Genomic DNA, 13024 nt, shown 5'->3' on the forward strand with positions numbered 1-13024 from the left:
ATCTAAATTGATCCTAGAAAATTCTTTAAATTGGTTCTGATGTGTATAAAAATCATTTCCCTATTGATCGAAGATTTTCTTTCCTTTTCTTTGATATGTTATTTCAACTCTACCATCGGTAATGTTCTCAGGCTTCTTGATGCAGTTATGATAAACAGAATTTCTTACATCTGTGCAAGATTATAATTTTAATGAAACAAATAACTGGGTTTGTGTCTTTAAAGATGAATGCTTTGCTTACAGTTAGGCACTGCAAGTATTTTTAAATTGAGAAAGTTACTACATCTGAATTATCTACAAGAAAGATTAAAGTAACTGCCGTACTTTTATTAGAAGCAATTGTCCAAATTTAGCACCTCGACTAGTCCGTTCGCTCTGGGAGTAAGAGCTGCTGGAACAGAGAGGAGAGTTTTTGATCTTTCACTGTCCTTGGTCTGCTCTTTATCTGAGCAAAAGAGTTAATGCTAGCTGCTGTGAGTCTATGGAAAAAAAATATTCTGAGTGCAAAGAGTGCTAGCTACCAGTATGAATGCCTCAGCCTCGTACGCTGCAGTAAGTTGCGGAGTTTGTAACTTTGGTTACAATACTATTTATTTAACATTTAAGCTTCTAGAGTACTGTAGAAACATTAAATAATTGCCTGCTAAACCAGGAATTTTCAGAGTATTCGCTAATTGAATGTTACATAATTCGTAAATTAATTTACCTGAAGAAAAGTTTAATGCTTCAACACGTCTATAAAGGGCTCGCCCATGAGGTGGTTTGTTCAGACACAGCAGAGTGTGTATGCAGCAGTCTGCAACGCGAGCGGGGTACACTGGGATGAAGTGGGGAGGTTAGGTCTGTTGGAGCGTTCTCTCTGCAGAGGGCTCTGGTTCCTACCATTTAAGAAATCAGCTGCTTCACAGCCTTTACAGTTGTGACTTGTTTAAAGATTAAATCTTAAGGCTTTGGCCAACAGCATTTATTGACTGTCAGAGCCTAATACCAGTAAACTGGTCTGCTTTTTAGGCTTTCCCAGTCCAAAGATGTCCCTGTTTCCAGCTGTCTGAACACATAAACCAGTAAAGCAGTACTTAATGTTGTCTTGGCAAGGTTTCACTCAAAATTCATTTTACAAAGAAGACGGTAATCATGGCTGTGATTTCTGTTAGGCTCTTGTCAAACTGTCTTTTGACAAGTACAGGTTTTGTTCTTTCTACCCCAAGTAATTTGGTTCTATCAACACAGCAAATAAATCTTGTTATCTTCTGAAGAAATGCAGTAACAAATTAAATTAAATTGCTTCAACATACCAGCACTATTTTAAATTTATCCACCAGTTCAAATTAGGAGATGGATTTCATATTGTATTCACATGTGTGGCTTTGGGTTTGTTAGTATTTACATAGCAGCATAGGTATGCAAAGTTCCTTGCAGATGAGAAAAAGCACATTGCTTACTTATACGTAAGATAACTGAGCTTCAGTGAATGCAATAACTTTGATTTTAAGCTCACATGTTTAGGTCAGTGTGGAGACTCCAGTAAAATTACCGCTTTTTTTTTTCCAGATTCTTGCTTTTGACACTTTATGGCTATGGCCTTTCTTAGGTCCATAACTTTATGTACATTTGGAAAATTTACAGGGCCAGATTTCCATACAAGATAATTCATTTTAATTACCCCATTCTCCAAAGTGGGGTACATGTCTTAAAAGTGATGACATCTTTTGAGGTACTAATTGATTTTAGGGTTTGGTTCTGGTCTCAAAACAATGTAGGGATATGGTTTTAGTATCAGGAATAGTTTTTCTAGAAGGGCATGAGTGATTTTTATTGTTTTCTTAAGTACAAATGCATTTCCAGCCCAAACAACAGCACTGCATTTGTAATTAATCAGTGCCTAAAACCAAGAGCATTGCCACTCCGGAAATGGCAGCCTGGCCAGGTAGCGCGGATGAGCTCAGACACAGAGTTTTTTCTCTGTAGGACGCCAGGACTGGAAACCTGCAGCAGTAGCTTATCCAAATGCTGGGGAAGAAAAGGGAGCTGAAGTTGTGCTGATCGCTCAGAGGAAATTCAGTTATGTCCAAAAAGGAAGGCGACTGTTCAGAAATACCGTGTCCCATGCTGCTTCCATTTTGGTGGAAGCTCCATGTTTCACCCACACCACCTGAGTGATAGCTTAGGGTCTGGCTCAGCTCTGGATTTCTCTGTGGGTCCCCAGGGAGGGAAACAGCGGCGATATCACGGGTTGACTGAAGCTTGAGGTTTGCATATGGAGAAAGCATGATTGGCCAAGTACATTTTAATGTACAAACAGGTTTTTCTGGGGTAAGTTGTCATCCCTCTTAATGATTCCTTGCTCAGAAGTTATTTATACCTTTCATTGCCCTTGCTGCCTTTCTCCCTCTACCTGTTCTAACTCACTGCATCTTTTTTGAAGCAAGTGACCAGACGGTCAGAGCTTATGTTATTCTAAGGACATAATAGGGGTATATCAGAAAAATTAGTACCTATGTTCTAGCAATGGGCAACAGCAAATTAGCTGTAATTAGTACAAAGGCTGCTACTGTAGGGTCTCTGTCATGGCAAGGTGCTTTGTCATCACTGCTGTCTGCCAGTTTGAGGAAGAAGGATGAGCTCAGAACTGGCATGGGGCCAGGCAGAGCAAAGCTTCATTTTAGCTCCCCGTGTTGCATGTCCAGGAGGTGCACCAGCAGATCTGGAGCATGTTCTTTGGAAGCCTTGTGAGCTGGAGATCTAGAGGCTCTGAGTTCTAGAGGTCTGAGTCTTCGAGGATTTGCATCTTCTAAGCAGAAACTGTTCATTTCAATGCAAATCAGCATAATTGCTGAGTTCAGTGAGTTTGCAGAGACCAGCCCCACCTGACAGTTTGGCCAAAGGTATGAAGAAAAATTTATCTCCAGGCTTTTATCTTTCTGAGTGTTGTATCAAAGTGCCTTTGTTAGTGCACAAGTAAGTATTCTTCATAAAAACAGAGGTTTGCATGACAATTATGTAGTAGGGTTTTTTTGCTTTCCTAATTGGAGAACATTTTGAAAGAGCAATAAAACACAATTTGTTCCCTCTTTCCAAAACAAAACATCTCCTTTTGGAAGGAAGGAGGGAGTAAATTTACATTTTAATGAGCAAATTGTTATGAGCGCATAGATCAGTGTCGGGGTGACTGAAAGGAGATGTTCTCATTTTGTGCTTTCCCCTCCGCTCTCATTCCCTCGCACACGCATTTGCCTGTGCATCCTGCTGCTACCGAGCAAGGAAGTTGCTGTACTGTAGTCAACAATAGTAGCACATCAGAACTCAGCTAACAAATATTCGTATGAAATGAATCATTCTTCACCAGGGCTACCTCATGCGCCTAAACCCTTTCCCCGGCGAGTACTAGCGATGAAGGCACGCGCAGTTTACTATGCACTTCCTAGCTAGGTGTTTTTTATTGTCCCTCTCTATTTTCCTATTGGTTTTGTCATTTCCCGAATGTTGTCCAAAGCTTTTCTCCTTCCTGTCCCTCTCTCTTTGTAACAAGCGAGTTTGTTACTGGTTTTGAGAAGCTGAAAGTGACATTAACCCCCTGCCCAGCTGTTGCAGTGTCAGGGCTCCAGGCGAAATGGCATTTGTTTGGCTCCTGGAGAAGTCATCCCAGCGATTGCCTGGAGAGTCTGGCTGCAAGTGAAATCCATATGCAATGCTGCTGTCAGCAAAGACTTGCTGGAAGAGAGTTTATAATAAATATTCACATCTGCTGCTTTGGACACTCTAATCCATCCTACAGATCTTTGCTGTGTCAGGCTTTGTTCTAGATGAAGAAGCTGGGTAGTTATAAAGGTTTGCAAATAGGGCATATTTATCATGGTTAGCGCTACTTTCTAGTTCCCTTTCTTGCACAAATATCCATGACCACGCTAAGCATAACTTGTGATTAAATATTCTCAATGCATTTGTCAGATGGTTTAGACTGTTTCCTGTGATAAATAGAGAAAATGGTAGTTGCTTACTTCCTGGGCTGTCAAATGAAGCCATCGGATCTTCATGAGCAGAGCAGAGAACATCATTGCTATGAATTAGTTTGAATGGAGGGACAATATATTCCCTGGATAAACTATACATCACATAGGCCCACCCAAGGCCCTATGGTTTGCATATTATTAAAACTGGGGCATACTAACTCTTAGTTGGGCAATGTGTTCCCATTGGCTACTTGGCAAATAACCTGAATGACTAAAAATAGCAAAATATCTCCTGTTTTTCTTATCTTCCCAAAAATGAAGACCTCAGTGCCAGATTGACTTTGTCAGTGTCGATATTAATTATTCCTCTGCTGGTGATGTCTTTGCTTTCAGAGAGAAAATCCTGGTACATAAAAAAGAGTAATCATTTGAAGGGTATATTGAACTTACTCCTAATAGAAAAAGGTGTTTGACCAAGGTCATGACTGGCTGTACAACAACCCTGTTGTTGGGAGGACAACATCGGCTGTGAAATGAATGTACTGAGCCTCTTTTTTTTTTTTTTTTTCTGTAAGTGAAACTCATTATTATTATAGTTAGTTTCTAAAAGGAGAGAGTCTTTATCTGGTACCTGGATGAGTAAAAGGTGCTTCAAACATACCACTTACCAGCTGTTACCTTTGCTTTTATTTAAGCAGGAAGATAATAAACTTATAAATACATTCTGCCTCCTTCAGAGTGATGAAAATGGAGTCTGTTTGGTTTGTAAACACACACATGGAAACTGGGAACTCCTTAGAACCTTTTTTAAGTTTTCTTTTATTTGTTTCCTACTGTGAGACCCAATTCTATACTATTTCATGATGGTTGTTTTTTTCCATAAGGATATAAGGGAGCAAGGCACTCAGTTCAGTTAGATGCCTGACCTCCTTGAAATGCAGTTGAAAATCCACATCTTCATTTCTTACAGAGCTGGACAAGAAAAGCAGTGTTAAGAGCATGGTGTAATGCTGATACCTCCAGGTATCAGAACAGCATCTTCTCTGGTGCTCGGTCTGTGTGTCAGAATCTGGCCCTGAATAATTGTATCCAAGTAGAAGCAGAATAGCTGTGCTCCTAATGAGTAGCATGCTGGGGTCTCCAGATTCACTTACTCACTCCAAAATCCAACCTCATTATTATCGATCTGTCCAACTTCTTGTTAATTTACCTCAGAAAACAGGAGCATGCAAAATGTGGGTGTCTTCAAAATGATGAGCTCCAAACTTCCCACGCCGCTCTATTGCTTTGCCTTTTGTAAAACCTCGATAACTTTCCTTTGAATTTCAGGTCGTATCGTGGCTCTGGCGAGCAGCGACGGATCCGTTAAGGTTCTGCAACTGGAGTTTGGGCAGCTCTGCAGCCTGCGGGCCCAGGGCAGCGAAGTGCACAGCGTTCTCTTCCATGGTGGGGCAGAGCAGCTGCTTTCCGGGGATGCCGATGGTACGGTTTGTCTCTGGACCTGAGGAGCAGCACGCTGCTTTAACGTCACCTTAATCTCAACGCGTTACGGAAAAAAAATGGTTGGACAACATAGCAGCGAGGGCTTAGTGAAGTGTTTTAGTAGTTAATGTCTGCAGTGGGAATAATTGCCCAAAAGGAGTAGTATTCTGCATTTTATCCAAATAAACCCCGCAATTTCTCCCTCGTTCTGTTGGCACTGTGTTTTTCTCAACATCAACAATCTCTCTTTTGGTCGTTTCGGGAGAAGTAGCTTTACAATGACGCCTAATGACAGAGCAGCCGAATTGCAAGGAGCTTTGATTTTTAATGTAACACAACCCGAGAGCTGTGCGCCCCTTCCCCACGGGGGGAAGATGTTAAGTTTTAATAATGCAGCAATGGGGGATTATTTTTTTTCCCCCCTGCAGCAAACGCTCCGGGGCCGCAGGACGGAGCAGGAGCCGGGGAGCGGGAGTGCTGAGGGGAGCGGGAGCGCTGAGGGGAGCGGGAGCGCTGAGGGGAGCGGGAGCGCTGAGGGGAGCGGCGGGAACGGCGCGGGCCGGGACGCGCGGCGGCGGCCTGAGGCGGCGGAGGGGGGGCGGCGCCCCGCGCAAACAGCGCCGCCAGCGCCCGCCCGCGCGGAGGCCGCGTCAGCGCTCCGCCGCTGGGTCCCCACCCCGCCTCCCCGCTTTTTCTTCTTTATTTTTTTTTCTAAAAGATTATTTATAATAATAATAGGCAGAGAGCGCGGGTATGCCCGGCCCCCGGGCCCGGGAGTCCCCCTGCGCAGGGGAGCGGGGGGGACCGCCCGCCCTCTCCCGCCTGCCTGCCTCCAGCCTCACCAGCCCCCTCTCCCCCTCCTTCCCCCGCCGTGGCAAATCCTGACTCGCAAGCGATCCGCTGGGCATAGGGAGGGGATATAGATGCGGGTTTTTTTCCTCTTCTCCGCCACCCCCAAGACCTGAGGAAATCAGCCCAAGTTGCCCGCGATGACTGCGCTGCTGGCAGCGGGGTTTCTCCGCGGCATCCCTGCCTCCGGACCGCCTCGCCGCTCCGCGCTTTGAATCCCGAACGCTGCCTTAAAGCTTAATTCTCATGGTGTGGTCGCTGGGCTGCCGCTTTCCCCTGTTTTGCGATGGGAGGTGGAGGAAAAGGGACTGTCCGTGAGTCAGCGCTGAAAATGTGATTAGGAGGAGCTGCTTTCACTAATCTGTTTCTAACCTTCTAGTCCATGTTGGCCTGTGACCCCTTTCAGCTTTCAGATCGAGCCTGATTAGGTAAGTGTAAATTATTCACTTGGGGTGAGGGAAGGCGATGGAAACGTTTTACTCGGAGACTTACCTACGATCCTGGCCTCTCTCGTGATGAGAAATGATGAGAAAGTTCAGCTGTAAACTAATTCTGAGCTGAGCAGCATTTGTTTACTTGTTGAAATGTGTCAGTGCAAGGCGTCCGCAGCCTGATCTCCAGCATCGCCGCTGAGCCGAGTGCTCGTGAGTTGCTGTGGGACATCTCAGATGCTGTAGCAAAATATAGTGGTCTTATTTATGATCTTTAGAGAACTTTTTTTTAAATATAATTTGGAGAGCTTCCTTATCAAACTTCAACAAATTCTCTCGATTGTTTCCCATTTCCTCAGATGTGAATTACTTCATTTGCTTCTGCTTTTTTCCCCCCTAAATGCCCACCAATCTGCAATATTGCAACCTACCTGTAGCGTTTAGGTGGGCAAGATTCTCTGCTCTGTAGATCCTATCTGCATGAATCACCCGATTCCCAAACAATGTGTTAACAATAGATATTGCTGATAGTAGTAACAGGGTGCATAGTCCTTGTGATGGGAACGTAGCTGGTACTTCAATTAAGAAGATATCTTTGAATTTGATAAAGCTTGTGTAATATCCGGTGTCTCCCTCTGTTGTGGCTTTGGAAAAACTGCTTTGTCAACAGGATCCCTTAGCTGCTTCTCTAGGATTAAAGCTTTCTCCTCCTGCCGCTGCTTTTTTGCTTCAATTAAGGGAGAATTAATTGCTGAGCATCTGCAGTCCACCAAAAATCCCGATGCATAAAAAATACCTCCCAGAGGAGTGGAGGGGGGAGAGTATGTTTGCCTGTGTGTGTAGGTTAATGCATGTTTGTATAGACTGTGTGTATCTGTGTGTGCACACTATGGGAACAGAGGAAGAGAAGGAATGACACACACATCCAAACAGTCCATTTTTGGTGTGTGCCAGCAACTATCTCCGTCGTTCTCCATCCATGTAATGCTAATATTTCATCTCATTTAAAAGTTTCCTGTAATACTTTGCCCACTCCTCTTAAGAGAGGTTAGAAACCGTTTGGCTGCTGGGGTTGCACTGGCTGCTGGCTGGTGTGCAGGCAGGACAGTGTGCTGGTGGCAGTGATGTGGCACTGCCGGCAGCCACCAGCGCACCCAAGACGCACGCACGGAGCCTTCTCCTGGAGCTGACTCTCCTGGGGGCACTGCAAAGCTCCTCTCCCTCTCTGGGTCAGTCCTGGGCTCAGACACTTAAAGAGAGGTCTCCAAAGGTCGGGCCATGCTGCATCACTCCCAAAGTTTTAGAAAGGCTCCAGCGTAATCGGACAAACGCATTTCAGCAGCTCTGTGCGTTACACAGTCACTTAACGTCCTGCTCTCTGCGTTTCTCTCTGGGATTTACTGAAATGCTGAATAATGGAGAAGGTGAATTACATCTTTGCTTCTATCAGGATTATACGGACCTGCCACAGGCTGGGCTGTGTTGGTAGCCCAGGTAGTCCCTCTTCAGAAATGCTGTATATAAAATTCTGTACTATCTCACCCCTCGCAGACCGAGTATAACCCAGCACCATCTTCTGTGTTAGATGCAGATCTACCTACAGAGTATGATTATCTCATTTTTCAACTCAGGTTTTCCACCTCAGTTTAATGAAGTGGGCTGTGCATCGCATGTAGCACAGAGGGACAGGGGCCACAGCAGGGGTTAAGACCATGCTTAAACTTGGGCTCAAATCCTCTGAGCTTCCCATCACCATCCAATTTCAGGCAGCTAGTTTAATTTCTAGTGTACCAGAAGACTCAACTGCATGAATGAGGGAAGTAAAAATTAGATGATTCTGTGAGCCACCATTTCTATAGAGATATTTTGTGGGCATGGGCTTACAGGCATGTGTGTCTAATTTATGTGTTTCATATGCTTTATTCTCTTTAACAATAATTGAGAAGAGGCTTAAATCAAATGAAACGGTGATAGTTATCTGTGCAGTTTGGAAATTCTGGTGTATTTTTGGGTGCTGGTTGAAACTATGGCCTTTGTTAGTCAATATTCCTTACAATTTTGAGTTTGTTCTCACTTAAAATTACTTGTTTTCAGACCACAACACTGGTCTCCCTATGGAAGCCGCTGTTTCTATCTGGCATTGAGATCCCATGGAGAAGCTGAGGAGGGGGATGGCTCTTCATATCCATGAAGCCTGGATACTTCTGTTTATAATCCCTGCTTTGGTCACTCCAGCTGCCATCAATCATGAAGACTACCCCGCCGATGAAGGGGACCAGACCTCCAGTAATGACAATCTGATCTTTGATGACTACCGAGGGAAGGGCTGTGTGGATGACAGTGGCTTTGTGTACAAACTGGGAGAACGTTTTTTCCCGGGACATTCCAACTGTCCCTGTGTCTGTACTGAGGATGGACCTGTTTGTGATCAGCCAGAATGCCCTAAAATCCACCCAAAGTGTACAAAAGTGGAACACAATGGATGCTGTCCAGAATGCAAAGAAGTAAAAAACTTTTGTGAATATCATGGGAAAAATTACAAAATCTTGGAGGAATTTAAGGTATGAAACCCTTTCTTCAGTATTTAATGTTAGTATGCTGTAGGAATTGTATTTCTCTTGGGGACTCTCAAAGGCACTCAGTATTTGCTTACTGCTATTAATTGATGCTAAAGCTCAAGTCCTTTTTAGCTGTGATGCAGGTCTGGCTAATGTAAAAGCTGCCACCTCCTCCCTTATGTGCACCCCCTGAGGGCCAGTGGTCAGTCAAAAGACCCCACCTGAAATGCCAGCCCTCTGAATCTGCTACTCCCGACAACCTTCTTCCTTGCTCATAGCATGAATCAGGTTGGACTACCAATGGTGTCTGTAAAAATGGTGCTAAACCAATACTGAGGGCTTTTTAAAAACCCTTTTCCCAATTTGGATAGCAAGCTGATGGCATGGTACCGAGAGTTGTTACTCGTAACTACATGAGAATGCAAGTAAGTAGATTGCAAGCTATGTTTGATATTTTCATTTCAACTGTGATAAGGCTGTCTAGAATGGCAGAAGATTAATTCCTTGGTAGATGACCATCTCAAGTAATGAGAAGTATGGGGTTTAATTGTAGTGGTTGAGTTCCTATTAGGAATGTTGTAGAGAAATCTTTCTGGAATATATCTTAAAAGTAAGGTCAGATTTTCAAAAACCCTTACTCTACACAACCTGCATCTCTCATTCTAATGAGTTTGATTGCATGTTTTCAATTCTGCTAAGGAAAGTAGCACTTCACCATGAAGAACAGGGTCCGTGTTTGTTCTCCCAGGTCACGTGGCTTTAAGATTTGTACCTCCATAATTAACAATAGGCTATAACTCTTCGTGGCTGTACGCCTGATATCATTATACACTTGCCAATTTATTTTCTTTCCTGACACTGAAAATACTTCCATATAGGTCTGTGTACTTCACAAGTTCTCGGTAACATAGATCGCAATTTCCTTTTTCCCAGATATTGTCATTTTCAGTGAAGGTAGTATGTAGTTCCTCTCTTCTGTCATGTATGGTTTATGTTCATCTTTTTCTGTCCATCTGTAACTGCAGTCACTCAGTACGGTCAAGACAGTTTAATGTCATAGACACAAGGCAAAACAAATATATGAAGAACATCTTCTTGAGGGCCATCCTGATCAACCTGTTCTCTGCTTTGCTGAGGAATGTGAAGGTGCTGAACTGCTGAAATAACAGTTTCTTCTTGCCCTAGGAAGGCCTAGCCCAACTTCATCCCACAGTCATGCTTCATTTTGACTGCTGTGTTGTCAGGTGGTGAAGTGTAATTCTGACACGTGGTCAGGTTCTGATGTGAGAGTTGCAAGGACTCTTTTTGGGGAGATTTTAGGAAGGTGAAAGTTGTAAGGACTCTTTTTGGAAAGATTTCAGTGGGAGAATAACGAGATGGATCTTCTCATTAAACTATCTTTTGCATGTGAATGAAGTAAAAAAAGTATTAATCACTTTCTCTGAAAGAAATAATTGCACCCTGATAATGGATTAAAGGATAGAGAAACAGAATTTAGGAGAGAAAGGCTATTAGAGGGAGGTAGAGCAATCTGGTTCATTGTTTGCTGTGTTCAAAAAACTGTGGGGTGTTGTGTGGAAAGCGAAGTTCCAGTATCCTCTGAGAAACACCAAGGAGATGGTGGCACGCCACTCTCGCACACGATAACCTTCAGTCAGGACTAATGTGGGATCCTTCAGACTTAATTTAGTTGACAGTCAAGCTTTTGACCTGGACCTGTGTGTTGCTGAGAGCAAGATACCTTGTGGAGTAGGGCAGAAAATGATTTTTTTTAAATCTATGTGTTTACCTAGAATAAATAGTTAAACTCTTTCTTTTTTCCTCTAAGTAGTGGAAGAGATTCAGGCAATGGAAGATTACTGTGCACTTCCAAGGGTGTTTGGGGAGAAAAAAAGGAGCACCTGTGAACTATGAGTTTATAAACGCTATAGGGAAGACAGAACTTCAAGATTCGGGAAACTGCTGCTGTGAAGCGAAATCTTGACTTCATTGAAGCATCCAAGCATTTTGCTCTTTACTTCAACAGAGCAAAGATTTTATCTGCTATCTCCACAGAAGAAATTCTGAGCAGTTCTACAGGCTCTGAGCTCAGCTCGTCCTGTTGAATTTATAAGGTTTACAAACTTTCTCAAGTCCGTTCCACGCACATTGAAGTCTGTCTTTGCCAAAGAGGAGAGGCTTTCTCCATCGTTCTGACTCAAACCAGACTGCTTTCAATGGAAACGGAGGCGCTGTTTTACGTTGGCTCATAACCCTTTTACCCGCTTGATTTACTTTTACTAGTATGTAGGTTCCAAATCATCATCCATAGAAGTGCTCATCACTGCTCAGTTATGGCTGAAATTAGGCTCCATTTAAAAATCTTTTGCAAGTGTATGTCTGTGCGTGTGTGCACACCAACATTCATATTTGCTTTAGTAGTGTTACCAGGACTGACTCATCTTGTAGAAATTTCAACTGCCTGATCTTTCACAAATTAGGATTTATTTTTTTTCTCTGGGGTATCAAAATCTGTAAGAGGTTTCTATTTGGGAGAATTTTCCTGTCTTATTTCTAGGTTTCTGTTTAGGTTTGGGGTGAGAAATCCAAATGCGATTTAATCTTTTTTTTTTCTTACCACTGACAGTAACTGTGACTATCTCAGGGTAAAGGAGTAGTTTTAAAGGTCCATTTCTTGAATATTTTGTTTTCTTCTAGCGAACTGATCTTGTGCCTCTGATTTTTTTGACTCATAACAATTGTTAAGTGCAAAATATAAACATGACAACAAGCCATGTAGCTTAGACAGCTGTCCAAATGTTTATGCTTGTGCCCCTAAATTGTTAACATGTACAAATGAAATGCTGAGCTGAAGTTCAATTGTAAATCTAAACCCATTAGTGGTTTTTCTTGTATCCTTTTGTAAAACCTTGTGTCCCTGACAGATGGTTTAGTAACCCCATGTAGCATCTTCATAGCTCTGTTATGGGCCCTGGGAGGTCTTTGTGGGTTTCGAGCCCTGGCTGCCCATATGGAGCCTGCCTTGTCCCCTTGGTTTGCCTGGGACTTATCCCCAGCTTCGGCTGCGGTTCCACCCGGAAACCCTCGCAGAAAAGGTCAGCGCAGTCTCCCTAATGTGAATCAAGATCCGACTCCAACGTGTTTAATATGTAGGTTGCTGCCTATCTGTCAGGATTTTGACTCCTGTGGAGCAGTACGCAGGAGAAAGGGGAGATCTCGTGGCTTTTACTGTGATCCCTCTATCTCTTTCCCAACCTCACTGTCCACTTCTCTCCTTGTCAGCCTCGAATCTGGCTCTTGTGTCTCCTCCAGTCTCTCTCAGAGGCAAGTGCGGGGTGACGGGCAGCTGCGGTGGTTGCAGGGAAGGTGTGAAAGATGCTGCAGGTCTCAGGCAGTCTCTCTGTTTTCTCCAGAGAGATCTGGCAGGGACTCTCGGGATCACTCAGCAGCTTGCTTTTTCTCCCATACATCCACAGTCCTGGAGGTTAAGGTCCAAGTCCCAAGTGCTCTGAGCTCACCTGTACTAGCAGAGATCTTTCAGGGAGGTTGCTAACCCTCCCCTTTCTTCCCAGAGAGAGAAAACAAACAAATAACAACTCAAGAGAGCGGTCTCAGTTATCGTAAGTACACATGATTGTGTTTTAAATGAATGTTCCCAGGCAGCAGCTTATGTAAACTTCAGGAGACAGTGTACCGCCAGCGTGATGGATGTTCATTGGCAGCTTACGGAGAAATCGTGCAAATGTCAGTGAGA

General features: G+C 43.6%; 2 protein-coding genes across 2 annotated transcripts in view; both read left to right on the forward strand.

The window, feature by feature from the left end:
- The window catches only part of SPAG16 (sperm associated antigen 16), a 430506-nt gene extending 424946 nt beyond the window's left edge, over positions 1-5560 (forward strand). The window contains 1 exon segment of the mRNA XM_068408093.1: positions 5280-5560. Within this exon segment, the coding sequence (XP_068264194.1) occupies positions 5280-5560 (281 nt within the window).
- A 3302-nt stretch (positions 5561-8862) lies between these two features.
- VWC2L (von Willebrand factor C domain containing 2 like) overlaps positions 8863-13024 on the forward strand; it is a 54147-nt gene continuing 49985 nt past the window's right edge. Inside the window, exon 1 of the mRNA XM_068408219.1 lies at positions 8863-9273. Coding sequence (XP_068264320.1) covers positions 8863-9273 — 411 coding nt within the window. The remainder of the gene's footprint in view (positions 9274-13024) is intronic.

Source organism: Nyctibius grandis, chromosome 9 (assembly GCF_013368605.1).
Source record: "Nyctibius grandis isolate bNycGra1 chromosome 9, bNycGra1.pri, whole genome shotgun sequence".
Classification (NCBI taxonomy): Eukaryota; Metazoa; Chordata; class Aves; order Nyctibiiformes; family Nyctibiidae; genus Nyctibius; species Nyctibius grandis.